At 49.5% G+C, this 25,721-nt stretch overlaps 2 protein-coding genes and 1 long non-coding RNA gene across 5 annotated transcripts in view; all 3 read left to right on the plus strand.

Annotated features, from left to right (window-relative positions):
- The first annotated feature begins 39 nt into the window (after window positions 1-39).
- Window positions 40-12,536, plus strand: LOC121556761 (DCN1-like protein 2). 3 transcript variants are annotated; one of them, XM_041870660.2, is made up of 7 exons: window positions 40-121; window positions 2,049-2,265; window positions 3,795-3,963; window positions 4,213-4,343; window positions 10,783-10,865; window positions 11,412-11,508; window positions 11,882-12,536. In XM_041870660.2, the coding sequence occupies exons 2-7, from the start codon at window positions 2,091-2,093 to the stop codon at window positions 11,959-11,961; spliced, it is 735 nt and encodes a 244-aa protein (XP_041726594.1). In that variant the 5' UTR covers window positions 40-121; window positions 2,049-2,090; the 3' UTR covers window positions 11,962-12,536. The 3 variants fall into 3 exon arrangements, with proteins under 3 accessions (XP_041726594.1, XP_041726593.1, XP_041726595.1); XM_041870659.2 differs by lacking the exon at window positions 40-121 and adding an exon at window positions 861-939; XM_041870661.2 differs by lacking the exon at window positions 40-121 and adding an exon at window positions 881-943.
- A 20-nt stretch (window positions 12,537-12,556) lies between these two features.
- LOC121556757 lies at window positions 12,557-14,476 on the plus strand. Its single transcript, XR_005998214.2, has 2 exons — window positions 12,557-13,574; window positions 13,673-14,476. It is a non-coding gene; the product is annotated as an uncharacterized LOC121556757 (long non-coding RNA).
- A 5,225-nt stretch (window positions 14,477-19,701) lies between these two features.
- LOC121556782 overlaps window positions 19,702-25,721 on the plus strand; it is a 17,839-nt gene continuing 11,819 nt past the window's right edge. The window contains exon 1 of the mRNA XM_041870692.2: window positions 19,702-20,370. Within this exon, the coding sequence (XP_041726626.1) occupies window positions 20,157-20,370 (214 nt within the window). The 5' untranslated portion in view covers window positions 19,702-20,156. The remainder of the gene's footprint in view (window positions 20,371-25,721) is intronic.

A 25,721-nucleotide genomic window follows, 5' to 3' on the forward strand; every position in this document is an offset into this window, starting at 1 on the left:
ATAGCTCTAGCCAACGGTGAGCCCTAGAGCAGACTTTCAACTACACACAGGGCGACAAACTTCATGCATTTCTAAGACCCCTACGGTTGACTGCAACAAACGGCCTAGCTACGTCTGTCAGGTAGGCATTTGAGTCAAATGTATTTATTGCTCTTTATAAATGGCATTTGCGTGCCCGATGTTTTAGCAAGGTTAGCTATGAATGTTGAAAGCTGTCAAACCAGCTTGCGCCTACTAGGTTAGCTTGTTGGCTAATGTTAACTAACTAACGTTAGGTTGGTACGGCTCCGAACTTTTCAAACTTCTTGAACATTGACAGAAAGCTCCTCAAAATATGAGAATTTGAAGTCAAATTTCTCGTAACAAATCTGCAACATTTTAATCAAGTTGTTTGTGGTGAATTAGATTTGTGATAGCGTAATAAAATGTTAAATTGTAGTTATTTTTCACTTCACTTCCGAAACAAATCACAACGATTGGTTGGATATCTGCGCAGATATCTGGGATATGTAGTTGTATCAAGTGCCGTTTTTCACAAGTAACTGCCCTTCTTGGAAAAAGCTCGACAGTTGGAAAGTTGTTTGACTGCTCTATTTAGCTGCTGGACTAGCTCCAAAGACCATGAACATAAACTCATCACAGCTAGTCAACAGCATTGTGCATGTACATTTTTACCTGCAATGAATCACATTATTTTAAATTGACATTTTATGCAAATGTTTATTATGCATACAATGTCATGACTATACATGTACAGTGTTATTTGGTTCAGAAGTGCACTAAACAAGGCCACAACTTCACCACGAGCACTGATTATCCCAAGAACTACAAGTCCCAGTGTAGACCCTCAAACTTTCCCGTGCGGTAGCGCTGTCCTCCCGCGCAGGCGTACAAGGGGCATTGGGATATCAAGTTGGCCAAACAGAGGGTGATAAAATGGTAGGTAAGATCAAAATGATAAACCTAAACTTGTGAATAAACCCATGGGACAAAGTGTATAGCTGGAAATGTTTTGGGGGGCTCGCTATGAAGGCTCTCTATAACGGGAAACGGGTGTCCTCTGGCAGTGTCGCATTGCCAATGTGTCGTTCACTGTTGCAATTTATGAGGGAAATGGAAGGTCAGTTGTTGTTATTGTGAGAGCGGACAACCGCACTTGCGGCACGTACCTTTTCCCCTGGTTGGTATGTCGCCTATGCGTTGGAACAGAGAGGGGCTGTCCGTGCGCGCTGGCTTGGGAACTGGGTCGCGGGAGAGGGCGCTGCCAATGCCCGCTACCATCGGGCGGTTCCTGAGCGAGAAGATAGGGTCAGATCTGCAACACGGGCAGTTCTCTTCTCACGATTATAGCCATCTCGCACTGCACCGACCAAGCCACTGTTCAGATTCGAAGGGGCTCCGTGGTTGTGTGCCAACCCTCCCGTTGTTTACAGGAGCAAAACGTTTGTTGTTTTTTCACATGGTGCGTTGCTCACGGTGATGAGTGATGTAATGACTGTTGCCAGTGTGTGTTATTGATCCCGTTCCGTTATCTGTCCCGACGACCGTTTAGATCATTGCGGAATGTTTACATCAAGATGTATTTCCCAACACATATGTATTTCCCGTTTCTAACGGATTATCCCTCAGGCTCCCATCAATGCCATATGATTCTATATAGATGTACAATGTTTTTGGAGTGCATGCTGTGAAGAAAGTAAAGTTTACAGTCAAAAGGATGGGTTGAACAGAACACCAGTGCTGCCATTGACTGGCAGGACTCCAACAACCCTCTCTGTCTAAGGATGCTGTTCTGTAGAGAGAAATACAAATCGGAGAGAAATGGAACTGTTCTCCAACAGATAGTTACCGACTGTAGACTAGGTAGTGGGGAATATATCTGTCATGTTTCTGGTGCACCTGACCCGATGGCCTTAGCAGGTGATCTGAAGAGCAGTCTGTCAGAGGTCAGAGGTTGAGGGATAACCTGCCTGTCTTTGTAGTGGCTGTATATGTGTGTGCGTGTGTGAACCTGTCTATCTCAACTGTGTGTGGCTCCTCTCTGGCAGCATAAGCTGAAGTCGTCTCAAAAGGACAAGGTTCGTCAGTTCATGACCTTTACTCAGTCTGGGGAGAGGACAGCTGTGTACTGCCTGACCCAGAATGACTGGAAACTAGAGGTGGCCACAGACAACTACTTCCAGAACCCCGACCTCTACTATAAAGAATCCATGAAAACCTCTGTGGACCGCAAGAAGCTAGAACAGCTCTACAACCGATACAAAGGTAAGAGGAAGAGGGGAGGGGAGAGGGAGGGTGTAGTGGTGAGAGGGGAGAGGGAGGGTGTAGTGGTGAGAGGGGAGAGGGAGGGTGTAGTGGTGAGAGGGGATGGGAGAGGGAGGGTGTAGTGGTGAGAGGGGATGGGAGAGGGGGTGTAGTGGTGAGAGGGGATGGGAGAGGGAGGGTGTAGTGGTGAGAGGGGATGGGAGAGGGGGGTGTAGTGGTGAGAGGGGATGGGAGAGGGAGAGGGTGTAGTGGTGAGAGGGGATGGGAGAGGGGGGTGTAGTGGTGAGAGGGGATGGGAGAGGGGGTGTAGCGGTGAGAGGAGGAGGGGAGAGGGGGTGTAGTGGTGAGAGGGGATGGGAGAGGAGGAGAGGGGGTGTAGTGGTGAGAGGGGATGGGAGAGGAGGAGAGGGGGTGTAGTGGTGAGAGGGGATGGGAGAGGAGGAGAGGGGTTGTAATGGTGAGAGGAAGAGGGGAGGGGAGAGGGGGTGTAGTGGTGAGAGGAGGAGAGGGGGTGTAGTGGTGAGAGGAGGAGAGGGGGTGTAGTGGTGAGAGGAAGAGGGGAGAGGAGAGGGAGTGTAGTGGTGGGAGGGGAGGAGAGGGGGTGTAGTGGTGAGAGGAGAGGGGATGGGAGAGGGGGGTGTAGTGGTGAGAGGAGAGGGGATGGGAGAGGGGAGAGGAGGATGGGGGGGGTGTAGTGGTGAGAGGAGAGGGGATGGGAGAGGAAGAGGGGGGATGTAGTGGTGAGAGGAAGAGGGGGATGGGGAGAGGGGGGTGTAGTGGTGAGAGGAGAGGGGATGGGAGAGGGGGTGTAGTGGTGAGAGGGAGAGGGGAGGAGAGGGAGGGTGAGGGAGAGGGATGGGAGATGGGGTGTAGTGGTGAGAGGAAGAGAGGGGATGGGAGAGGAGGAGAGGGGGTGTAGTGGTGAGAGGAGAGGGAGGGAGAGGGGGGTGTAGTGGTGAGAGGAGGAGAGGGGATGGGGAGAGAGGGGGGTGTAGTGGTGAGAGGAGGAGAGGGGGTGTAGTGGTGAGAGGAGGGGAGAGGAGAGGGAGTGTAGTGGTGGGAGGGGAGAGGGAGTGTAGTGGTGAGAGGAGAGGGGATGGGAGAGGGGGTGTAGTGGTGAGAGGAGAGGGGATGGGAGAGGGGAGAGGAGGATGGGGGGGTGTAGTGGTGAGAGGAGAGGGGGATGGGAGAGGAGGAGGGGGGATGTAGTGGTGAGAGGAAAGGGGATGGGAGAGGGGGTGTAGTGGTGAGAGAGGGGATGGGAGAGGGGGGTGTAGTGGTGAGAGGAGAGGGGATGGGAGAGGGGGAGGAGGGGGGTGTAGTGGTGAGAGGAAGAGGGGAGGGGAGGGGAGAGGTGGAGAGGTGTGTGTGTGTGTTAGGATTAGGTGTGTATTGTGCTCCATGGGTGGCTGGTGGGTGGATATGAAGAATGAAGGAAACATTTAATGAAGTGTGTGTATTGTATCAGTGTATTGTATCAGCTCTGAGTTGTAGTCCTATTTAATTATTGTTGTTGTGTTCCTCTCCAGACCCCCAGGATGAGAATAAGATCGGTATCGATGGGATCCAGCAGTTCTGTGATGACCTCACCCTGGACCCGGCCAGTAGGAGTGTTCTGGTGGTGGCCTGGAAGTTCCGTGCCGCCACGCAGTGTGAGTTCAGCAGGAAGGAGTTCCTTGACGGCATGGCCGAGCTGGGGTGAGCTAGCTTCCTGTGATGTCATCTTTCTGCGTCACGCAGTTGTGTTCACTGTTCAGTAGGAACCATTTTTGAAAAACGTTTTGAAATGGAAAATGAAAGCAAGTGTTATTGAACAACTAAACATTTTGAAACGGAGGTCAGGCAGGTACTAGCTGGACTTGTCCAATAAGAAGGCTCCTGTGTGTGTAGTGTGTGTGTGTGTGTGTGTGTGTGTGTGTGTGTGTGTGTGTGTGTGTGTCCTCCTAGCTGTGACAGTCCAGAGAAGCTGAAGGCTCTGCTCCCCAGACTAGAACAGGAACTCAAAGACACGGCCAAGTTTAAAGACTTCTACCAGTTCACCTTCAACTTCGCCAAGAACCCCGGACAGAAGGGACTAGGTAAGCATTTTCCATAGCTTTCTTGAAAAATGCTCTGAAAGTGGGGAAAAATAGGTTTTGGTAAATATTGTATCCAGATGGAGAGGTTTAGGCAAACCCTGGTTGGTCCAGCACTGTGTTTGAGGAGAAGGGTTTTCACCCTGGTGTAGTTTTCCTAACCCTGGCGTTGAATTCCTCCGTGGGAACATTGGTAGACAGCTATGGTGGTTTGGCATCAGCAGTGTAATGTAGTTCTGTCTCAGTCAGTACCAACCAGGCACCAAAGGGAGGAATGGGTTTTAGATGGAAAACTATGAATTGTCCTATCAGGTAAGTAAAGAGCTCCCCCTTCACAACACAGCCTTTAGTTTGGCTACTACTGCTCTATGAACCCTGCTGAGGAGAGGGCCTTGAGTCTGATAGCTAGTGTGTTGTTACTGTGTAATAACAGGTTTACAGATAGATTACCTATCACGCTAAACAGAGATCAGGGTGCGTCTCAAATGGAAGCCCATTCCCTAGATAGTCACTACTTTTGACCGGAGCCCTATGGGCCCAGTAGGGCACTATTTAGGTTATAGGGTACCATTTGATACTCAACCCAGGGGATTCCCTGGATGGGACAACTTTGTTCTGGTTGTTGTTCCTGCCGGTCTGTTCTGTGTTGTTATGACGACCAGAGTGGGTGACCCAGCTAAGTTCCTGGAACAACAGTAGCGCCCATTGTCAAAACTCAACTGGCTGTGATGCCTCTCTCTCTCTGTAACTCTCTGTCTGACACTGTAATGTCACTAGGGCTGTGATGCCTCTCTCTCTCTGTAACTCTCTGTCTGACACTGTAATGTCACTAGGGCTGTGATGCCTCTCTCTCTCTGTAACTCCCTGTCTGACACTGTAATGTCACTAGGGCTGTGATGCCTCTCTCTCTCTGTAACTCTCTGTCTGACACTGTAATGTCACTAGGGCTGTGATGCCTCTCTCTCTGTAACTCTCTGTCTGACACTGTAATGTCACTAGGGCTGTGATGCCTCTCTCTCTCTGTAACTCTCTGTCTGACACTGTAATGTCACTAGGGCTGTGATGCCTCTCTCTCTCTGTAACTCTCTGTCTGACACTGTAATGTCACTAGGGCTGTGATGCCTCTCTCTCTCTGTAACTCCCTGTCTGACACTGTAATGTCACTAGGGCTGTGATGCCTCTCTCTCTCTGTAACTCTCTGTCTGACACTGTAATGTCACTAGGGCTGTGATGCCTCTCTCTCTCTGTAACTCTCTGTCTGACACTGTAATGTCACTAGGGCTGTGATGCCTCTCTCTCTCTGTAACTCTCTGTCTGACACTGTAATGTCACTAGGGCTGTGATGCCTCTCTCTCTGTAACTCTCTGTCTGACACTGTAATGTCACTAGGGCTGTGATGCCTCTCTGTAACTCTCTGTCTGACACTGTAATGTCACTAGGGCTGTGATGCCTCTCTCTCTCTCTGTAACTCTCTGTCTGACACTGTAATGTCACTAGGGCTGTGATGCCTCTCTCTCTGTAACTCTCTGTCTGACACTGTAATGTCACTAGGGCTGTGATGCCTCTCTCTCTGTAACTCTCTGTCTGACACTGTAATGTCACTAGGGCTGTGATGCCTCTCTCTCTGTAACTCTCTGTCTGACACTGTAATGTCACTAGGGCTGTGATGCCTCTCTCTCTGTAACTCTCTGTCTGACACTGTAATGTCACTAGGGCTGTGATGCCTCTCTCTCTCTGTAACTCTCTGTCTGACACTGTAATGTCACTAGGGCTGTGATGCCTCTCTCTCTGTAACTCTCTGTCTGACACTGTAATGTCACTAGGGCTGTGATGCCTCTCTCTGTAACTCTCTGTCTGACACTGTAATGTCACTAGGGCTGTGATGCCTCTCTCTCTCTCTGTAACTCTCTGTCTGACACTGTAATGTCACTAGGGCTGTGATGCCTCTCTCTCTCTGTAACTCTCTGTCTGACACTGTAATGTCACTAGGGCTGTGATGCCTCTCTCTCTCTGTAACTCTCTGTCTGACACTGTAATGTCACTAGGGCTGTGATGCCTCTCTCTCTGTAACTCTCTGTCTGACACTGTAATGTCACTAGGGCTGTGATGCCTCTCTGTAACTCTCTGTCTGACACTGTAATGTCACTAGGGCTGTGATGCCTCTCTCTCTCTCTGTAACTCTCTGTCTGACACTGTAATGTCACTAGGGCTGTGATGCCTCTCTCTCTGTAACTCTCTGTCTGACACTGTAATGTCACTAGGGCTGTGATGCCTCTCTCTCTGTAACTCTCTGTCTGACACTGTAATGTCACTAGGGCTGTGATGCCTCTCTCTCTGTAACTCTCTGTCTGACACTGTAATGTCACTAGGGCTGTGATGCCTCTCTCTCTGTAACTCTCTGTCTGACACTGTAATGTCACTAGGGCTGTGATGCCTCTCTCTCTCTGTAACTCTCTGTCTGACACTGTAATGTCACTAGGGCTGTGATGCCTCTCTCTCTGTAACTCTCTGTCTGACACTGTAATGTCACTAGGGCTGTGATGCCTCTCTCTGTAACTCTCTGTCTGACACTGTAATGTCACTAGGGCTGTGATGCCTCTCTCTCTCTCTGTAACTCTCTGTCTGACACTGTAATGTCACTAGGGCTGTGATGCCTCTCTCTCTGTAACTCTCTGTCTGACACTGTAATGTCACTAGGGCTGTGATGCCTCTCTCTCTGTAACTCTCTGTCTGACACTGTAATGTCACTAGGGCTGTGATGCCTCTCTCTCTCTGTAACTCTCTGTCTGACACTGTAATGTCACTAGGGCTGTGATGCCTCTCTCTGTAACTCTCTGTCTGACACTGTAATGTCACTAGGGCTGTGATGCCTCTCTCTCTCTGTAACTCTCTGTCTGACACTGTAATGTCACTAGGGCTGTGATGCCTCTCTCTCTCTCTGTAACTCTCTGTCTGACACTGTAATGTCACTAGGGCTGTGATGCCTCTCTCTCTGTAACTCTCTGTCTGACACTGTAATGTCACTAGGGCTGTGATGCCTCTCTCTCTGTAACTCTCTGTCTGACACTGTAATGTCACTAGGGCTGTGATGCCTCTCTCTCTCTGTAACTCTCTGTCTGACACTGTAATGTCACTAGGGCTGTGATGCCTCTCTCTCTGTAACTCTCTGTCTGACACTGTAATGTCACTAGGGCTGTGATGCCTCTCTCTCTGTAACTCTCTGTCTGACACTGTAATGTCACTAGGGCTGTGATGCCTCTCTCTCTCTGTAACTCTCTGTCTGACACTGTAATGTCACTAGGGCTGTGATGCCTCTCTCTCTCTCTGTAACTCTCTGTCTGACACTGTAATGTCACTAGGGCTGTGATGCCTCTCTCTCTCTGTAACTCTCTGTCTGACACTGTAATGTCACTAGGGCTGTGATGCCTCTCTCTCTGTAACTCTCTGTCTGACACTGTAATGTCACTAGGGCTGTGATGCCTCTCTCTCTCTCTGTAACTCTCTGTCTGACACTGTAATGTCACTAGGGCTGTGATGCCTCTCTCTCTCTCTGTAACTCTCTGTCTGACACTGTAATGTCACTAGGGCTGTGATGCCTCTCTCTCTGTAACTCTCTGTCTGACACTGTAATGTCACTAGGGCTGTGATGCTCTCTCTCTCTGTAACTCTCTGTCTGACACTGTAATGTCACTAGGGCTGTGATGCCTCTCTCTCTCTGTAACTCTCTGTCTGACACTGTAATGTCACTAGGGCTGTGATGCTCTCTCTCTCTGTAACTCTCTGTCTGACACTGTAATGTCACTAGGGCTGTGATGCCTCTCTCTCTCTCTGTAACTCTCTGTCTGACACTGTAATGTCACTAGGGCTGTGATGCCTCTCTCTCTCTGTAACTCTCTGTCTGACACTGTAATGTCACTAGGGCTGTGATGCCTCTCTCTCTCTGTAACTCTCTGTCTGACACTGTAATGTCACTAGGGCTGTGATGCCCTCTCTCTCTCTGTAACTCTCTGTCTGACACTGTAATGTCACTAGGGCTGTGATGCCTCTCTCTCTCTGTAACTCTCTGTCTGACACTGTAATGTCACTAGGGCTGTGATGCCTCTCTCTCTCTGTAACTCTCTGTCTGACACTGTAATGTCACTAGGGCTGTGATGCCTCTCTCTCTCTGTAACTCTCTGTCTGACACTGTAATGTCACTAGGGCTGTGATGCCTCTCTCTCTGTAACTCTCTGTCTGACACTGTAATGTCACTAGGGCTGTGATGCCTCTCTCTCTCTGTAACTCTCTGTCTGACACTGTAATGTCACTAGGGCTGTGATGCCTCTCTCTCTGTAACTCTCTGTCTGACACTGTAATGTCACTAGGGCTGTGATGCCTCTCTCTCTCTCTGTAACTCTCTGTCTGACACTGTAATGTCACTAGGGCTGTGATGCCTCTCTCTCTGTAACTCTCTGTCTGACACTGTAATGTCACTAGGGCTGTGATGCCTCTCTCTCTCTCTGTAACTCTCTGTCTGACACTGTAATGTCACTAGGGCTGTGATGCCTCTCTCTCTCTGTAACTCTCTGTCTGACACTGTAATGTCACTAGGGCTGTGATGCCTCTCTCTCTCTGTAACTCTCTGTCTGACACTGTAATGTCACTAGGGCTGTGATGCCTCTCTCTCTGTAACTCTCTGTCTGACACTGTAATGTCACTAGGGCTGTGATGCCTCTCTCTCTGTAACTCTCTGTCTGACACTGTAATGTCACTAGGGCTGTGATGCCTCTCTCTCTCTGTAACTCTCTGTCTGACACTGTAATGTCACTAGGGCTGTGATGCCTCTCTCTCTCTGTAACTCTCTGTCTGACACTGTAATGTCACTAGGGCTGTGATGCCTCTCTCTCTCTGTAACTCTCTGTCTGACACTGTAATGTCACTAGGGCTGTGATGCCTCTCTCTCTCTGTAACTCTCTGTCTGACACTGTAATGTCACTAGGGCTGTGATGCCTCTCTCTCTGTAACTCCCTGTCTGACACTGTAATGTCACTAGGGCTGTGATGCCTCTCTCTCTGTAACTCTCTGTCTGACACTGTAATGTCACTAGGGCTGTGATGCCTCTCTCTCTGTAACTCTCTGTCTGACACTGTAATGTCACTAGGGCTGTGACGATACCAGTATCGCAATATTTTCCATGGCTAAAATGAAAACAGGAAGTAGACTAAACTCTTTGGTCCTTTAAAAACCTGCTGTATGTAAGATATTGTGTTCTATAGCTTGGAATATAAAGACATGTGACTGGATGACAACATCCGTTTGGGCTGTTTTCCTGAAGAAGTGAAATCCGCTTCCTGTTTTATTTCCTTTCCACGATACTAACGACTATGAGGAGACTGGTATTGTCCCGGCCACTAGATGCCACCCCCTCAATCTCTTTCTCTGTCTCTCACTCACTCACACACTAACTCCAAGGTCAGCAGTTATGTTATCAAACTATTCAGGCTCTATGGAAACACAGAAATACATCATGTCCTGTGTGTTTGACTGAAATGCTAAATAAGTACTGTTGTTTTTGTAGCCAACTTGCCATGCCCATTGATGATATGATGTTATGAACCCCTCTGCTCTCTGTGTCAGACCTGGAGATGGCTGTAGTCTACTGATGATGTTATTAACCCCTCTGCTCTCTGTGTCAGACCTGGAGATGGCTGTAGTCTACTGATGATGTTATTAACCCCTCTGCTCTCTGTGTCAGACCTGGAGATGGCTGTATTCTACTGATGATGTTATTAACCCCTCTGCTCTCTGTGTCAGACCTGGAGATGGCTGTAGTCTACTAATGATGTTATTAACCCCTCTGCTCTCTGTGTCAGACCTGGAGATGGCTGTAGTCTACTAATGATGTTATGAACCCCTCTGCTCTCTGTGTCAGACCTGGAGATGGCTGTAGTCTACTAATGATGTTATTAACCCCTCTGCTCTCTGTGTCAGACCTGGAGATGGCTGTAGTCTACTAATGATGTTATTAACCCCTCTGCTCTCTGTGTCAGACCTGGAGATGGCTGTAGTCTACTGATGATGTTATTAACCCCTCTGCTCTCTGTGTCAGACCTGGAGATGGCTGTAGTCTACTGATGATGTTATGAATCCCTCTGCTCTCTGTGTCAGACCTGGAGATGGCTGTAGTCTACTGATGATGTTATTAACCCCTCTGCTCTCTGTGTCAGACCTGGAGATGGCTGTAGTCTACTGATGATGTTATGAACCCCTCTGCTCTCTGTGTCAGACCTGGAGATGGCTGTAGTCTACTGATGATGTTATGAATCCCTCTGCTCTCTGTGTCAGACCTGGAGATGGCTGTAGTCTACTGATGATGTTATTAACCCCTCTGCTCTCTGTGTCAGACCTGGAGATGGCTGTAGTCTACTGATGATGTTATTAACCCCTCTGCTCTCTGTGTCAGACCTGGAGATGGCTGTAGCCTACTGGAACCTGGTTCTAACAGGTCGATTCAAGTTCCTGGACCTCTGGAACAGGTTTCTATTGGTGAGTGGAGCCGATGGAAGTGTATATTAATGACTATTTCCTAAATAATAACTACTTTGGACCTAGGTGTTTCATTCATGTATTGATAGTCTCTGATGATGTCATCTATCTGTGTGATTAATGCAGGAGCATCATAATCTCTGATGATGTCATCTATCTGTGTGATTAATGCAGGAGAATCATAATCTCTGATGATGTCGTCTATCTGTGTGATTAATGCAGGAGCATCAATCTCTGATGATGTCATCTATCTGTATGATTAATGCAGGAGCATCATAATCTCTGATGATGTCGTCTAGCTGTGTGATTAATGTCGGAGCATCATAATCTCTGATGATGTCATCTATCTGTGTGATTAATGCAGGAGCATCATAATCTCATCTATATGTGTGATTAATGCAGGAGCATCATAATCTCTGATGATGTCATCTATCTGTGTGATTAATGCAGGAGCATCATAATCTCTGATGATGTCATCTGTCTGTGTGATTAATGCAGGAGCATCATAATCTCTGATGATGTCATCTATCTGTGTGATTAATGCAGGAGCATCATAAGCGGTCGATCCCCAAAGACACGTGGAACCTCCTACTGGACTTTGGCAACATGATCGCAGACGACATGTCCAACTACGACGAGGAAGGTGAGATATAACCACCTATTATGAATGGGTCCCAAATGGCACCCTTTTCCTGTGCACTACTTTTGACCAGGCCCATAGTGCACTATATACGGATTAGGGTGCCATTTGAAACGCAGCCAAAGATTTCTGTAGGACCAATAAAACATACACTGGCCCACACCCTGCCCACCCTAAGCTTAGATCCAGGATCAGATTCCTCTACCCCCAATCCAACCATAACCACTAGGAGTATGACTAAGATCTGACCTGGAGTCAGCAGTTGGGGATTGGGACTTGACTTCTACCTACTCCCACGCAGCTCAATCACTATCAAAATATTTCTGCCAATCACTAACCATGCAGCTAATCATGTGACCCTTTTCTGTCCACTCAGGAGCTTGGCCTGTCCTCATAGATGACTTTGTGGAATTTGCCCGGCCAATCGTGACAGGGGGCAAGCGTAAAACCATATAGGCCATACCCAGTTCCCAGCAGGGGCTGAGGATTTTTATACACACGAGCCAAAAAGAGACTTCTACAAGACTGTCCAAGGTTGTGAGACTTAGCTGCCAATCAGGGGCCGGGGAGCAACAGACAGCCAATCAGAGAGAAGGAAAACAACAGGAAGAGGAGTTATCTTTTTCTTTATTTTTGGGACTGAGTCACTACGGGAGGCGGGCTGTCAGCGGGGGGTGGGATCTGTGGGCGGAGCTATGAGCTCTGCTCCCATTGGCTGGCTGGATCAGACTGAGCGGCCAGGGACTACAGTACCCGTACACCACACCAGCCACCATCAGATCAGTGGGCTTGTCTATAGATTCTAGAACTGGTGCTCTGGCCCCACCCCCCTACCTGTAGCCCCCCGGCCCCACCCCCTCCTTACTAAAGAACGACCAGGGAGAGCAAACAGAACAGCAGAGAGAGACGGAAGGTTTGCTCTCTGCAGCAGACGCAGACAGAAGGGTGTGATATTCGATCCAGTGGAGGCTGCTGAGGGGAGGACGGCTCATAATAATGGCTGGAACAGAGTGAATGGAATGGCATCAAACCATGTGTTTGATGTATTTCAACCATTCCACTGATTCTGCTCCAGCCATTACCACGAGCACGTCCTCCCCAATGAGGGTGCCACCAGCCTCCTGTGATCTGATCTCACAGTAGTAAGACGTGTCCTCTCTGCCGGCCCATGATGGATGAACTAGGGCACTTAGAGGTTCTGCATGTTTTTCTAGTTGAGCATTAAGCGGCAGCGTGGACGGAAGAAGAACTACGTTTTTATTATTATCATTGAGCTTCTTCTCATCTAATCAGAGGTGAGGGGTGTGGTCATCATCCAATGTTCTCATCCAATCCAACGTCAGTGTAACGTTCTGCTTCCATTTCAATCTAACATGTAAAAGTTCTGTCACTTTTCTTGTTATTATGTGAGGTTCAGGGCCTGTGTCCATAAAGAGTATCAGAGTAGGAGTGCTGATCTAGGATCCGTTTTGCCTTTAGATCATAATGAGTAAGATTACATGAACAGGGAGGACCTGATCCCAGATCAGCACGACTACTCTGAGACGCTTCATGAATACAGGCCCAGATCCACTGTGGTATTCAGATAGAACTGGACGGACCGACCGACCGACAGAGCAGCATGCTTTTAGAGCTCAACACCAGCAGAAACACTATAGCTACAGTTGGAACATACTGTATCCATAGTATTCATGTATAGATCTAGAATTTTTGAATAATGAATACGATATAAAGAAGACATGATGACATTTATAATCATGAGATGGAGGAAGAGGTATTTGAAATGCGTACGAGGTCCTCAGATTTTAGGTTGTGTTCCAAATGGCACCCTATTTCCTATATAGTACTGGTCAAAAGTAGTGCACTATATAGGGAACAGGTTTACCATTTGGGACGCACAATGTCTCCGAGCTTTCTGTCTGATTTTAGTTAGTTTGTTTTGGGGTGTAACTGTTCACATCACCAGAGACCGGCTCCTTGACTGTTGGTCTATCATATCCTTATCCAGGGGCTAACTTCTCTTTTCCAACAAGTTAGTTCTTTTATTTTCCGAAGCAGCACACAACAAGGTGAATTTATGGATCATATTCAGTCTGCAGCACTGTACATCGTTCATAGTTGAATCTATGGATCATATTCAGTCTGCAGCACTGTACATCGTTCATAGTTGAATTTATGGATCATATTCAGTCTGCAGCACTGTACATCGTTCATAGTTGAATCTATGGATCATATTCAGTCTGCAGCACTGTACATCGTTTTTAAACTGTTTCAGTTGTTAGTATTGTTTTGGTTGGTCATCATGAGTCACTGCTAGCCAGCCCAGTGAAGTGAAGGTTACAGTGTGTCATCAGACCAGACTGAGACCCATGTCTACTAGCTACTTCTCTCAGACACACACACACACACACACACACACACACACACACACAGAACATCTCAGTAACAGACGTATCCCCTGACACAGCAGGCTGCAGGTAATAGTTCTCCTTCATTCTCTGGAAATGTGCCTGAGATTTTGGCCTGCACCTCGACTATGTCCCAAATGGCACCCTAAAGTTGTGCACTATGTAGGGAATAGGGTGCCATTTTGGGACGCATTTCTAAGTTATGCTAGTTATGCCACGTGTTCTTAGACAATTGCACTCAAATCTGGGGAAAGTAATAAAAACATATTCTGTTCAACGGTGACATGTAATGACCGGAGAAGACTGAGACTATGGAAGAGTTTCTCCTCTGAACTTCCTACACAACGAACGCGGTACACTAAGGTACGCGCTGAGAGAGCTGTCCAGTGTGTTGACTGTCTGTGCGTTAGTCATATTCAGCTCATCACGTCAGTATTTTTTCCACTGAGAGAAATTAAAAATGATTTAAAACATTTGTGAACTTTCTGCTGTGGAGACATTATACAATACTTTGTTTTGGCAAAGGAAGGTCACGTCAATAAAGCATGTTGTTTTTAACCAAATGGAATGAGAGACTTTGTATCCATCTGTTTTGTTCAAGGTTTTTTTTTGCCCCACACATACAGTGGGGAAAAAAAGTATTTAGTCAACCACCAATTGTGCAAGTTCTCCCACTTAAAAAGATGAGAGAGGCCTGTAATTTTCATCATAGGTACACGTCAACTATGATAGACAAAATTAGAAAAATAAATCCAGAAAATCACATTAAGATTTTTTTATGAATTTATTTGCAAATTATGGTGGAAAATAAGTATTTGGTCAATAACAAAAGTTTCTCAATACTTTGTTATATACCCTTTGTTGGCAATGACACATGTCAAACGTTTTCTGTAAGTCTTCATAAGGTTTTCACACACTGTTGCTGGTATTTTGGCCGATTCCTCCATGCAGATCTCCTCTAGAGCAGTGATGTTTTGGGGCTGTCGCTGGGCAACACGGACTTTCAACTCCCTCCAAAGATTTTCTATGGGGTTGAGATCTGGAGACTGGCTAGGCCACTCCAGGACCTTGAAATGCTTCTTACGAAGCCACTCCTTCGTTGCCCGGGCGGTGTGTTTGGGATCATTGTCATGCTGAAAGACCCAGCCACGCTTCATCTTCAATGCCCTTGCTGATGGAAGGAGGTTTTCACTCAAAATCTCACGATACATGGCCCCATTCATTCTTTCCTTTACACGGATCAGTCGTCCTGGTCCCTTTGCAGAAAAACATCCCAAAGCATGATGTTTCCACCCCCATGCTTCACAGTAGGTATGGTGTTCTTTGGATGCAACTCAGCATTCTTTGTCCTCCAAACACGACGAGTTGAGTTTTTACCAAAAAGTTCTATTTTGTTTCATCTGACATTCTCCCAAACCTCTTCTGGATCATCCAAATGCACTCTAGCAAACTTCAGACGGGCCTGGACATGTACTGGCTTAAGCAGGGGGACACGTCTGGCACTGCAGGATTTGAGTCCCTGGCGGCGTAGTGTGTTACTGATGGTAGGCTTTGTTACTTTGGTCCCAGCTCTCTGCAGGTCATTCACTAGGTCCCCCTGTGTGGTTCTGGGATTTTTGCTCACTGTTCTTGTGATCATTTTGACCCCACGGGGTGAGATCTTGCGTGGAGCCCCAGATCGAGGGAGATTATCAGTGGTCTTGTATGTCTTCCATTTCATAATAATTGCTCCCACAGTTGATTTCTTCAAACCAAGCTGCTTACCTATTGCAGATTCAGTCTTCCCAGCCTGGTGCAGGTCTACAATTTTGTTTCTGGTGTCCTTTGACAGCTCTTTGGTCTTGGCCATAGTGGAGTTTGGAGTGTGACTGTTTGAGGTTGTGGACAGGTGTCTTTTATACTGATAACAAGTTCAAACAGGTGCCATTAATACAGGTAACGAGTGGAGGACAGAGGAGCCTCTTAAAGAAGAAGTTACAGGTCTGTGAGAGCCAGAAATCTTGCTTGTTTGTAGGTGACCAAATACTTATTTTCCACCATAATTTGCAAATAAATTCATTAAAAATCCTACAATGTGATTTTCTGGATTTTTTTTCCTCAACTTGTCTGTCTTAGTTGATGTGTACCTATGATGAAAATTACAGGCCTCTCTCATCTTTTTAAGTGGGAGAACTTGCACAATTGGTGGCTGACTAAATACATTTTTTCCCCACTGTAGAGACGTAAAGACATCACAACGTTGTCTCTGTCCCATTATGGCGTCTGTGAGCTTTTAGGAAGAGTCTAGGTGCAAAGGTTAAGGATGAGGGAGGGGGGGGTTGTTGTTGGTGGGTGAGAATGAGAGAGGGTTTAGGGGTGATGAGAGGTAACAAGGGAGGGGGGCTGGTTAACACTCCATTCTTATCATGCCCCAGTGGGGAGGGAGGGAAGGGGTCTCGACACTAGGCCTACTGGTCCAGCTGACACAGAGCCTAACCTCCATCCCCCACTGCCCTCTAACCTTCCAGCCCTCCCCTCTTCCAGCCCTCTAAAGGTGTCCGCATGCTTCCCAGCCGAAACAGTTCAGTAGAGTTCGTGCATATATTATGACAACATTTTGTTCATTTTTGTTTGTTTTGGACTTCGGTGAGGGTTTTGTCGGCTGTTCTGGCACACAGTAATTGTTCTTGAGGCAAGCCAAAGTCTCCCCACCATCCAGCCCTCTAACCCTCCTACCCTCCCCACCTCCTAACCTCCATTCCTCCAGCCCTCCCCTCCCCCAGCTCTCTAACCCTCCAGCCCTCTAACCCTCCTACCCTCCCCACCTCCCAACCTCCAGCCCTCCCTCCTCCAGCCCTCTAACCCTCCAGCCATCTAACCCTCCAGCCCTCCCCTCCTCCAGCCCTCTAACCCTCCAGCCCTCCCCTCCTCCAGCCCTCTATCCCTCCAGCCCTCTCCTCCCCTCCTCTAACCCTCCATCCCTCCCTCCCCCAGCCCTCCCTCCTCCAGCCCTCTAACCCTCCAGCCCTCCCTCCTCCAGCCCTCTAACCCTCCAGCCCTCTCCTCCCCTCCTCTGACCCTCTAGCCCTCCCTCCTCTAGCCCTCTAACCCTCCAGCCCTCACTCCTCCAGCCCTCTAACCCTCCAGCCCTCTAACCCTCCAGCCCTCCCCTCCTCCAGCCCTCCCCCTCCTCCAGCCCTCCCCTCCTCCAGCCCTCTAACCCTCCTCCAGCCCTCTAACCCTCCTCCAGCCCTCTAACCCTCCAGCCCTCCTCTAACCCTCCAGCCCTCTCCTACCCTCCTCTAACCCTCCAGCCCTCTCCTACCCTCCTCTAACCCTCCAGCCCTCCCCTCCTCCAGCCCTCTAACCCTCCAGCCCTCCCCTCCTCCAGCCCTCTATCCCTCCAGCCCTTTCCTCCCCTCCTCTAACCCTCCAGCCCTCCCCTCCTCCAGCCCTCTAACCCTCCATCCCCCCCCTCCCCCAGCCCTCTAACCCTCCAGCCCTCCCCTCCTCCAGCTCTCTAACCCTCCAGCCCCCCTCCTCCAGCCCTCCTCTAACCCTCCAGCCCTCTCCTCCCCTCCTCTAACCCTCCAGCCCTCCCCTCCCCCAGCCCTCTAACCCTCCAGCCCTCCCCTCCTCCAGCCCTCTAACCCTCCAGCCCTCCCCTCCCCCATCCCTCTAACCCTCCAGCCCTCCTTTCCTCCAGCCCAGCCCTCCCCTCCTCCAGCCCTCTAATCCTCCAGCCCTCCCCTCCTCCAGCCCTCCCTTCCTCCAACCCTCCAGCCCTCTAACCCTCCAGCCCTCTAACCCTCCAGCCCTCCCCTCCTCCAGCCCTCTAACCCTCCAGCCATCCCTTCCTCCAGCCCTCTAACCCTCCAGCCCTCCCCTCCTCCAGCCCTCTAACCCTCCAGCCCTCTCTTCCTCCAGTCCTCTAACCCTCCAGCCCTCTCTTCCTCCAGTCCTCTCTTCCTCCAGCCCTCTCTTCCTCCAGCCCTCTCGTCCTCCAGCCCTCTAACCCTCCAGCCCTCTCCTCCTCCAGTCCTCTAACCCTCCAGCCCTCCCCCCATCCCTCTAACCCTCCAGCCCTCCCATCCTCCAGCCCTCTTCTCCTCCAGCCCTCCCCTCCTCCAGCCCTCTAACCCTCCAGCCCTCTCCTCCTCCAGCCCTCTAACCCTCCAGCCCTCAGTCCTCCAGCCCTCTAACCCTCCAGCCATCCCCTCCTCCAGCCCTCTAACCCTCCAACCCCCTCCCCCTCCAGCCCTCTAACCTCCAGCCCTCCCTCCTCCAGCCCTCCCCTCCTCCAGCCCTCTAACCTCCAGCCCTCCCCTCCTCCAGCCCTCCCTCCTCCAGCCCTCTAACCCTCCAGCCCTCTCTTCCTCCAGTCCTCTAACCCTCCAGCCCTCTCTTCCTCCAGTCCTCTAATCCTCCAGCCCTCTCGTCCTCCAGCCCTCTAACCCTCCAGCCCTCTCTTCCTCCAGTCCTCTAACCCTCCAGCCCTCTCTTCCTCCAGTCCTCCAGTCCTCTAACCCTCCAGCCCTCTCTTCCTCCAGCCCTCTAACCCTCCAGCCCTCTCTTCCTCCAGCCTTCTAACCCTCCAGCCCTCTCTTCCTCCAGTCCTCTAACCCTCCAGCCCTCTCTTCCTCCAGCCCTCTAACCCTCCAGCCCTCTCTTCCTCCAGTCCTCTAACCCTCCAGCCCTCTCTCCTCCAGCCCTCCCCTCCTCCAGCCATCTAACCCTCCAGCCCCCCCCTCCTCCAGCCCTGTAACCCTCCAGCCCTCTCTTCCTCCAGTCCTCTAACCCTCCAGCCCTCTCTTCCTCCAGTCCTCTAACCCTCCAGCCATCCCCTCCTCCAGCCCTCTAACCCTCCAGCCCTCCAGCCCTCCCCTCCTCCAGCCATCTAACCCTCCAGCCCCCCTCCTCCAGCCCTGTAACCCTCCAGCCCTCTCTTCCTCCAGTCCTCTAACCCTCCAGCCCTCTCTTCCTCCAGTCCTCTAACCCTCCAGCCATCCCCCCCTCTAACCCTCCAGCCCTCCCCTCCTCCAGCCCTCTAACCCTCCACCCCCTCCTCCAGCCCTCCCCTCCTCCAGCCCTCTCTTCCTCCAGCCCTCTCTTCCTCCAGCCCTCTCTTCCTCCAGTCCTCTAACCCTCCAGCCCTCTAACCCTCCAGCCCTCCCCTCCTCCAGCCCTCTAACCCTCCAGCCCTCTCCTCCTCCAGCCCTCTAACCCTCCAGCCCTCTCTTCCTCCAGCCCTCTAACCCTCCAGCCCTCTAACCCTCCAGCCCTCTCTTCCTCCAGTCCTCTAACCCTCCAGCCCTCTTCTCCTCCAGCCCTCTAACCCTCCAGCCCTCTAACCCTCCAGCCCTCTCTTCCTCCAGTCCTCTAACCCTCCAGCCCTCTTCTCCTCCAGCCCTCTAACCCTCCAGCCCTCTCTTCCTCCAGTCCTCTAACCCTCCAGCCCTCTAACCCTCCAGCCCTCCCCTCCTCCAGCCCTCTCTTCCTCCAGTCCTCTAACCCTCCAGCCCTCTAACCCTCCAGCCCTCCCCTCCTCCAGCCCTCTCTTCCTCCAGTCCTCTAACCCTCCAGTCCTCTAACCCTCCAGCCCTCTAACCCTCCAGCCCTGGCTGTAGCCCTGGACTTCTGGGGATGAGGGTATTGCCTTTTTAGGAGACACCTGATCGCTACACACACAGAGGCTGCTGATAAAGATGTGTGTGTGTCCTTGTGTGTGTGTGTGTGTGTGTGTTAGAGTGAGCGAGAGAGAGTGACTGGTGATTAGGCTGATAGATGACAGAGAGAGCAAGAGAGAGAGCGTGAGAGCTATGGGGGTGGGGACTGAACTGGACTGCTACCGTTCACAGTTCAAAAGAGAGATCCAACCACGGCACGTCCCCATCCAGTTTAAGAGGGACACACCATTAGACCGCTAGATTACCAGACCAGAGCGTGTGTGACAGCATCAGAGAGTGTTACAGGTCCCCTGAGGATAGTAGGTGGACCGGACGGACGTTGGGCAGCAGACTGAGGAGGAGCTCTAGAAGCGCTGTCTGTTTAACCAGTGGAACACTATCTTAGGCTGACAGAAGAGGACTATAGTATCTTGGGAGTCCGACTGTTTCTGAGAGACTCTGTCTACCTGGAGCCTGTGTTCTCTGTAGCTGCGTCAGTCAGAAGGACATAACTGAACTACTCTTCCTATTGAAACCTACATCACAGTCCATCCTTCGTTTTAGTCAGGGTTGGTCGGCATCTTGAACCCTAACCCTCATGGAGAAGTTCCAGGCTGGTATGGTCCTAGCGGGGGTGGGGGACGCCCTGGGCTACCGTAAGGGCCGGTGGGAGAGCTGCCCCTCTGGGCCACAGATCCAGGAAGAGCTGGCCTCTCTGGGAGGCCTGGGGGCTCTGAAACTGGACCCAGACAACTGGCCCCTCAGCGACGGAGCCCTGATGCACATGACCACCGCTGAGGCCCTCATCACAGGTGAGGACAGGACACACCCACAGAGGTTAGAGGAGGGTGGATGGGGAGGAGGGCATGGGGGTTAGGGGACATAGGGGGTTGGTGCTAGTTGACCATGCTAGAAGGGATGGATACTAACTAAATAGTAACATTGACCAATCAATAGGACTTGCTCATTGGTTCCAACGATATTATCACTTTATGACCATCTAAGATACAGTGCCTGTGTTAGCCTAGTAAAGGAAACTAGTAAAGGAAAACTAGTAAAGGAAAACTAGTAAAGGAAACCAGTGAAGGGAAACTAGTAAAGGAAACTAATAAAGGGAAACTAGTAAAGGAAACTAATAAAGGGAAACTAGTAAAGGGAACTAGTAAAGGGAAACTAGTAAAGGGAAACTAATAAAGGGAAACTAGTAAAGGGAACTAGTAAAGGGAAACTAGTAAAGGGAAACTAATAAAGGGAAACTAGTAAAGGGAACTAATAAAGGGAACTAGTAAAGGGAACTAATAAAGGGAAACTAGTAAAGGGAAACTAGCGAAGGGAACTAAAATAGTTGAGCTCTCTGAGACAGTGAGACCACCAGTAGTCTGGTGTTTCTCTCATTCTCACTGACACATTCACTCACTTACTCTCTCTTCACTCACCTAAACCTCTCACTATCTCCTCAATCATTAACACAGACACACACGCACACACACACCTGTCCAGTCAGATTTTACAGCGAGACGAGAATAGCAGTCTTTTAAGTCTCTAGGACTAGTCTGTGGAAACTCCTAATCACTGGATGGGCCATATTTCTTCCGGACAATGCCTGGCTGACACCATAATCCCTATAGCAGTTAGAAATGACTCAGCGCAGGCCGTAATCCCAAACACCTCCATATGTCATCACATCTACACTTCATCTCTTCATCAGAGGAGTCTAGCCTGGTCCCAGATCTGTTTGTGCTGTCTTGCCAACTCCTATGGTCATGGCAATGGAATTGGCAAGAGCATAGGAGTTAGCAGTGGTGGAAAAAGTACCCAATTGTCATACTTGAGTAAAAGTAAAGATACCTTAATAGAAAATGACTCAAGTAAAAGTGAAAGTCTCCCAGTAAAATACTACTTGTGTAAAAGTCAAAGTATTTGGTTTTAAATATACTTCAGTATCAAAAGTAAATGTAATTGCTAAAATATACTTAAGTATCAAAAGTAATTCCTTATATCAAGCAAACCAGACGGCATCATTTTCTTGTTTTTTAAATTTACGGATAGCCAGGGGCATGCTCCAACACTCAGACATAATTTACAAATGAAGCATGTGTGTTTAGTGAGTCCGGATGCAGTGGGGATGACCAGGGATGTTCTCTTGATAAGTGTGTGAATTAGACCATTTGCCTGTCCTACTAAGCATTCAAAATGTAACAAGTACTTTTGGGTGTCAAGGGAAATGTATGGAGTAAAAAGTACATATTTTCTTTAGGAATGTAGTGAAGTAAAAGTAAAAGTTGTCAAAAATATAAATAGTAAAGTACAGATACCCCAAAAACTACTTAAGTAGTACTTTCAAGTATTTTTACTTAAGTACTTTAAACAACTGGGAGTTAGCAAAACAACACAAACAGATCTGGGACCAGGCTCCGCTGGGCAGCCTGACAGGACAACACGTATGTCACTAACCCACCGCTGGCCTGGACGTCTGGAGCTGCCAGGAGCTGCCAGGAGCTGCCAGGTCAGATAAGTCCAAAATAGAACATGAGTCTGTCCTCAGGCAGAGAACAATAGAGAGACAAGGTCTCATCACATCACTGTAGCTACCCCCCCCCACCCCCAAGGTCTCATCACATCACCGTAGCTACACCCCCAAGGTCTCATCACATCACCATAGCTACCCCCCTGGTGATCCTGTATCGTATTTGACCGGTGGATTGTGTTCAAAGCCAGCAGCGCTCCTGTAGAGAGATGACAGCCTTACAGATTAGCCTGCCGCTTAGCCGCATTTCAACAACACAGCCTGGAATGTGTCCCAAATGGCACCCTATTCCTTATGTAGTGCACTAATTTTGACCAGGTTCCCACTCCATAAGACTCTGGTTAAAAGTAGTGTACTATATAAGGAATAGGGTGTAATTTGGGACACTCACCAAGTCAGGCCAGAGAACCACCATGAATCACTGAAACTGACAGGAGCTGGAAGCAAACAATACTGGAGAGGAGAGGAGAGGAGAGGAGAGGAGAGGAGAGGAGAGGAGGGGAGAGGAGAGGAGAGGAGAGGGAGAGGAGAGGAGAGGGGAGGAGAGGAGAGGAGAGGAGAGGAGAGGAGAGGAGAGGAGAGGGAGGAGAGGAGAGGGAGAGAGGAGAGGAGAGGAGAGGAGAGGAGGAGGAAGAGGAGAGGAGAGAAGGGAGGAGGGAGAGGAGAGGAGGAGGGAGAGGAGAGGAGAGGAGAGAGGAGGGAGAGGAGAGGAGAGGAGAGGAGAGGAGAGGAGGAGAGGAGAGGAGAGGAGAGAAGGGAGGGGGAGAGGAGAGGAGAGGAGAGGAGGAAGAGGGGAGGAGGAAGAGGAGAGGAGAGAAGGGAGGGGAGGAGGAAGAGGAGAGGAGAGGAGAGGAGAGGAAGAAGAGAGGGGCCGCAGGTAGCTTAGTGGTTAAGAGCGTTGTGCCAGTAACCGAAAGGTCGCTGGTTCTAATCCCCGAGCCGACTAGGTGAAAAATCTGTCAATGTGCCCTTGAGCAAGGCACTTAACCCTAATTGCTCCTGTAAGTCGCTCTGGATAAGAGCGTCTGCTAAATGACTAAAATCTCAAATGTAAAAATGAGAGGAGAGGAGGGAGGAGGAAGAGGAGAGGAGGATTTCAGTGGATCTTGTCTGGGTCCATATTCACAAAGCATCTGAGAGTGCTGATGTTGCTCCGTGTTGCTTGTTAGATTATATTTTTTATTTATTTATTGTATTTTACCTTTATTTAACTAGGCAAGTCAGTTAAGAACAAATTCTTATTTACAATGACGGCCTACACCGGCCAAACCCGGACGACACTGGGCCAATTGTGCGGAATCGAACCAGGGGGTCTGTAGTGACGCCTCAAGCACTGAGATGCAGTGCCTTAGACCGCTGCGCCACTCGGGAGCCCTAATAATGAATGGACAGAAGGGAACTGATCCTGGATCAGCACTCCTACCCTGATAGGCTTAATACACACTGCCCCTGATCCATATACCACAGGGGACCGAGAGAAGAGGGGGATGTCAATGTATCTCTTGGCCCACACAGGTATAGGCCTTTATTACAGCCTAGGCCCACGCAAGTATAGGCCTTTATTACAGCCTAGGCCCACACAGGTATAGGCCTTTATTACAGCCTAGGCCCACGCAGGTATAGGCCTTTATTACAGCCTAGGCCCACGCAGGTATAGGCCTTTATTACAGCCTAGGCCCACGCAAGTATAGGCCTTTATTACAGCCTAGGCCCACGCAAGTATAGGCCTTTATTACAGCCTAGGCCCACGCAAGTATAGGCCTTTATTACAGCCTAGGCCCACGCAAGTATAGGCCTTTATTACAGCCTAGGCCCACGCAAGTATAGGCCTTTATTACAGCCTAGGCCCACGCAAGTATAGGCCTTTATTACAGCCTAGGCCCACGCAAGTATAGGCCTTTATTACAGCCTAGGCCGGCCTACGTAGTATGAGAACTGATTCTGGGCCTGTATTTTTAAAGCATCCCAGAGAAGGAGTGCTGATCCAGGATCAGATCCCCTTTGGCCATGTAATCTTATTCATTATGACCTATCATGCAGAAATGATCCTAGATCAGCGCTCTTACTTTGAGATGCTTTGTGAATACAAACCCTGATGTACAACAAAGCATACGTCAAACAGCAACAAGTACCCAACATCAAACCCCTCCTTGATAAAGTAGGGATGTACACAACCCTATCCGGCTCGAAGGACCATGAAAAAGAGCTGGATAGGAACAATTGTCCTGGAACAAGGGGAAAGGGCTTCAGAGATGGTACATCAAGACATGGCCGGTTAGACTGCAGGTAACTGCTTCTAAACACAGGGTATGTTCCAAATGGCACCCTTTTCCCACAGTGCACTATTTCTGACTAGGGCCTATTCCATAGGGTGCTCTATTTTTGACCCGAGCCGGATGGGCCCTGGTCAGAAGTAATGCATTATAAAAGAGGGTGCCATTTGGGAGGCAGACAGTGTAGTAACTAGGTTGCTATTTAGGAGGCAGACAGTGTAGTGACTAGGGTGCTATTTAGGAGGCAGACAGTGTAGTGACTAGGGTGCTATTTAGGAGGCAGACAGTGTAGTGACTAGGGTGTATTTAGGAGGCAGACAGTGTAGTGACTAGGTTGCTATTTAGGAGGCAGACAGTGTAGTGACTAGGGTGCTATTTAGGAGGCAGACAGTGTAGTGACTAGGGTGCTATTTAGGAGGCAGACAGTATAGTGAAGGGCATTCACACCGCTTGTCTTGTCTGGTAAACTAGGATGAGAAGATGGAATGAATGATTTTCATTCAGTTACTTTGACACCAGTAATCCCCCTTCGCTCCTCTTCTTTACACCCACTGATTGGAACTCCCCCTCCCTCTCTTCCTGACACCCGTCTGGTTCCTCCCTGTCCTGAGGGTGTAGCCTGGACCCTGAGTCCTGAATCAGAGGTGACACACACACAGACAACACACCACACACACACACACACACACCACACCAATGACACACACACACACTCCACACCAATGACACACACACACACACAAACATATGCACCAACCCATGATACACAGGTGTGGAGCCCCCACATCAGAACACATGGTCTAATCTAAGCACAGCACAGCAGGCTAAACATAGACTCTCATCTGGCTGGTATGGCAAACATGCCACAGCCCCCCCACGGACAGACAGGGTCTGACTCCCAACCACTCTGTGTGAGTGTTTATATATTTATAGAGAGGAGAGGGAGAGGAGAGAGGAGAGAGAGAGGGGAGAGAGGGGAGAGAGGGGAGAGAGGGGAGAGAGAGAGAGAGAGAGAGAGAGAGAGAGAGAGAGAGAGAGAGAGAGAGAGAGAGAGAGAGAGAGAGAGAGAGAGAGAGAGAGAGAGAGAGAGAGAGAGAGAGAGAGAGAGAGAGAGAGAGAGAGAGAGAGAGAGAGAGAGAGAGAGAGAGAGAGAGAGAGAGAGAGAGAGAGAGAGAGAGAATGTGTGTTAACTTTTCACAGTATGCATCATGACATCATAGTTGACATGACATGACATGACATCACGAGGGCACCACGTTCATCCACCTCTGGCCTGCTAGCCCCCCTACCTCTACGGAAGCACAGTTCCCGCTCAGCCAGTCAAAGCTATTCGCTGCTCTGGCACCCCAATGGTGGAACAAGT

The sequence above is a fragment of the Coregonus clupeaformis genome, unplaced genomic scaffold (genome assembly GCF_020615455.1).
Source record: "Coregonus clupeaformis isolate EN_2021a unplaced genomic scaffold, ASM2061545v1 scaf0273, whole genome shotgun sequence".
NCBI classification, from domain to species: domain Eukaryota; kingdom Metazoa; phylum Chordata; class Actinopteri; order Salmoniformes; family Salmonidae; genus Coregonus; species Coregonus clupeaformis.

What these genes read in the sequence shown, in the direction of transcription:
- LOC121556761 (XM_041870659.2), top strand. An exon ending in GCTCTACAACCGATACAAAG is followed by an intron (nt 2,266 to 3,794) that starts GTAAGAGGAAGA and finishes GTTCCTCTCCAG; the next exon opens with ACCCCCAGGATGAGAATAAG. An exon ending in GTCCAACTACGACGAGGAAG is followed by an intron (nt 11,509 to 11,881) that starts GTGAGATATAAC and finishes CTGTCCACTCAG; the next exon opens with GAGCTTGGCCTGTCCTCATA.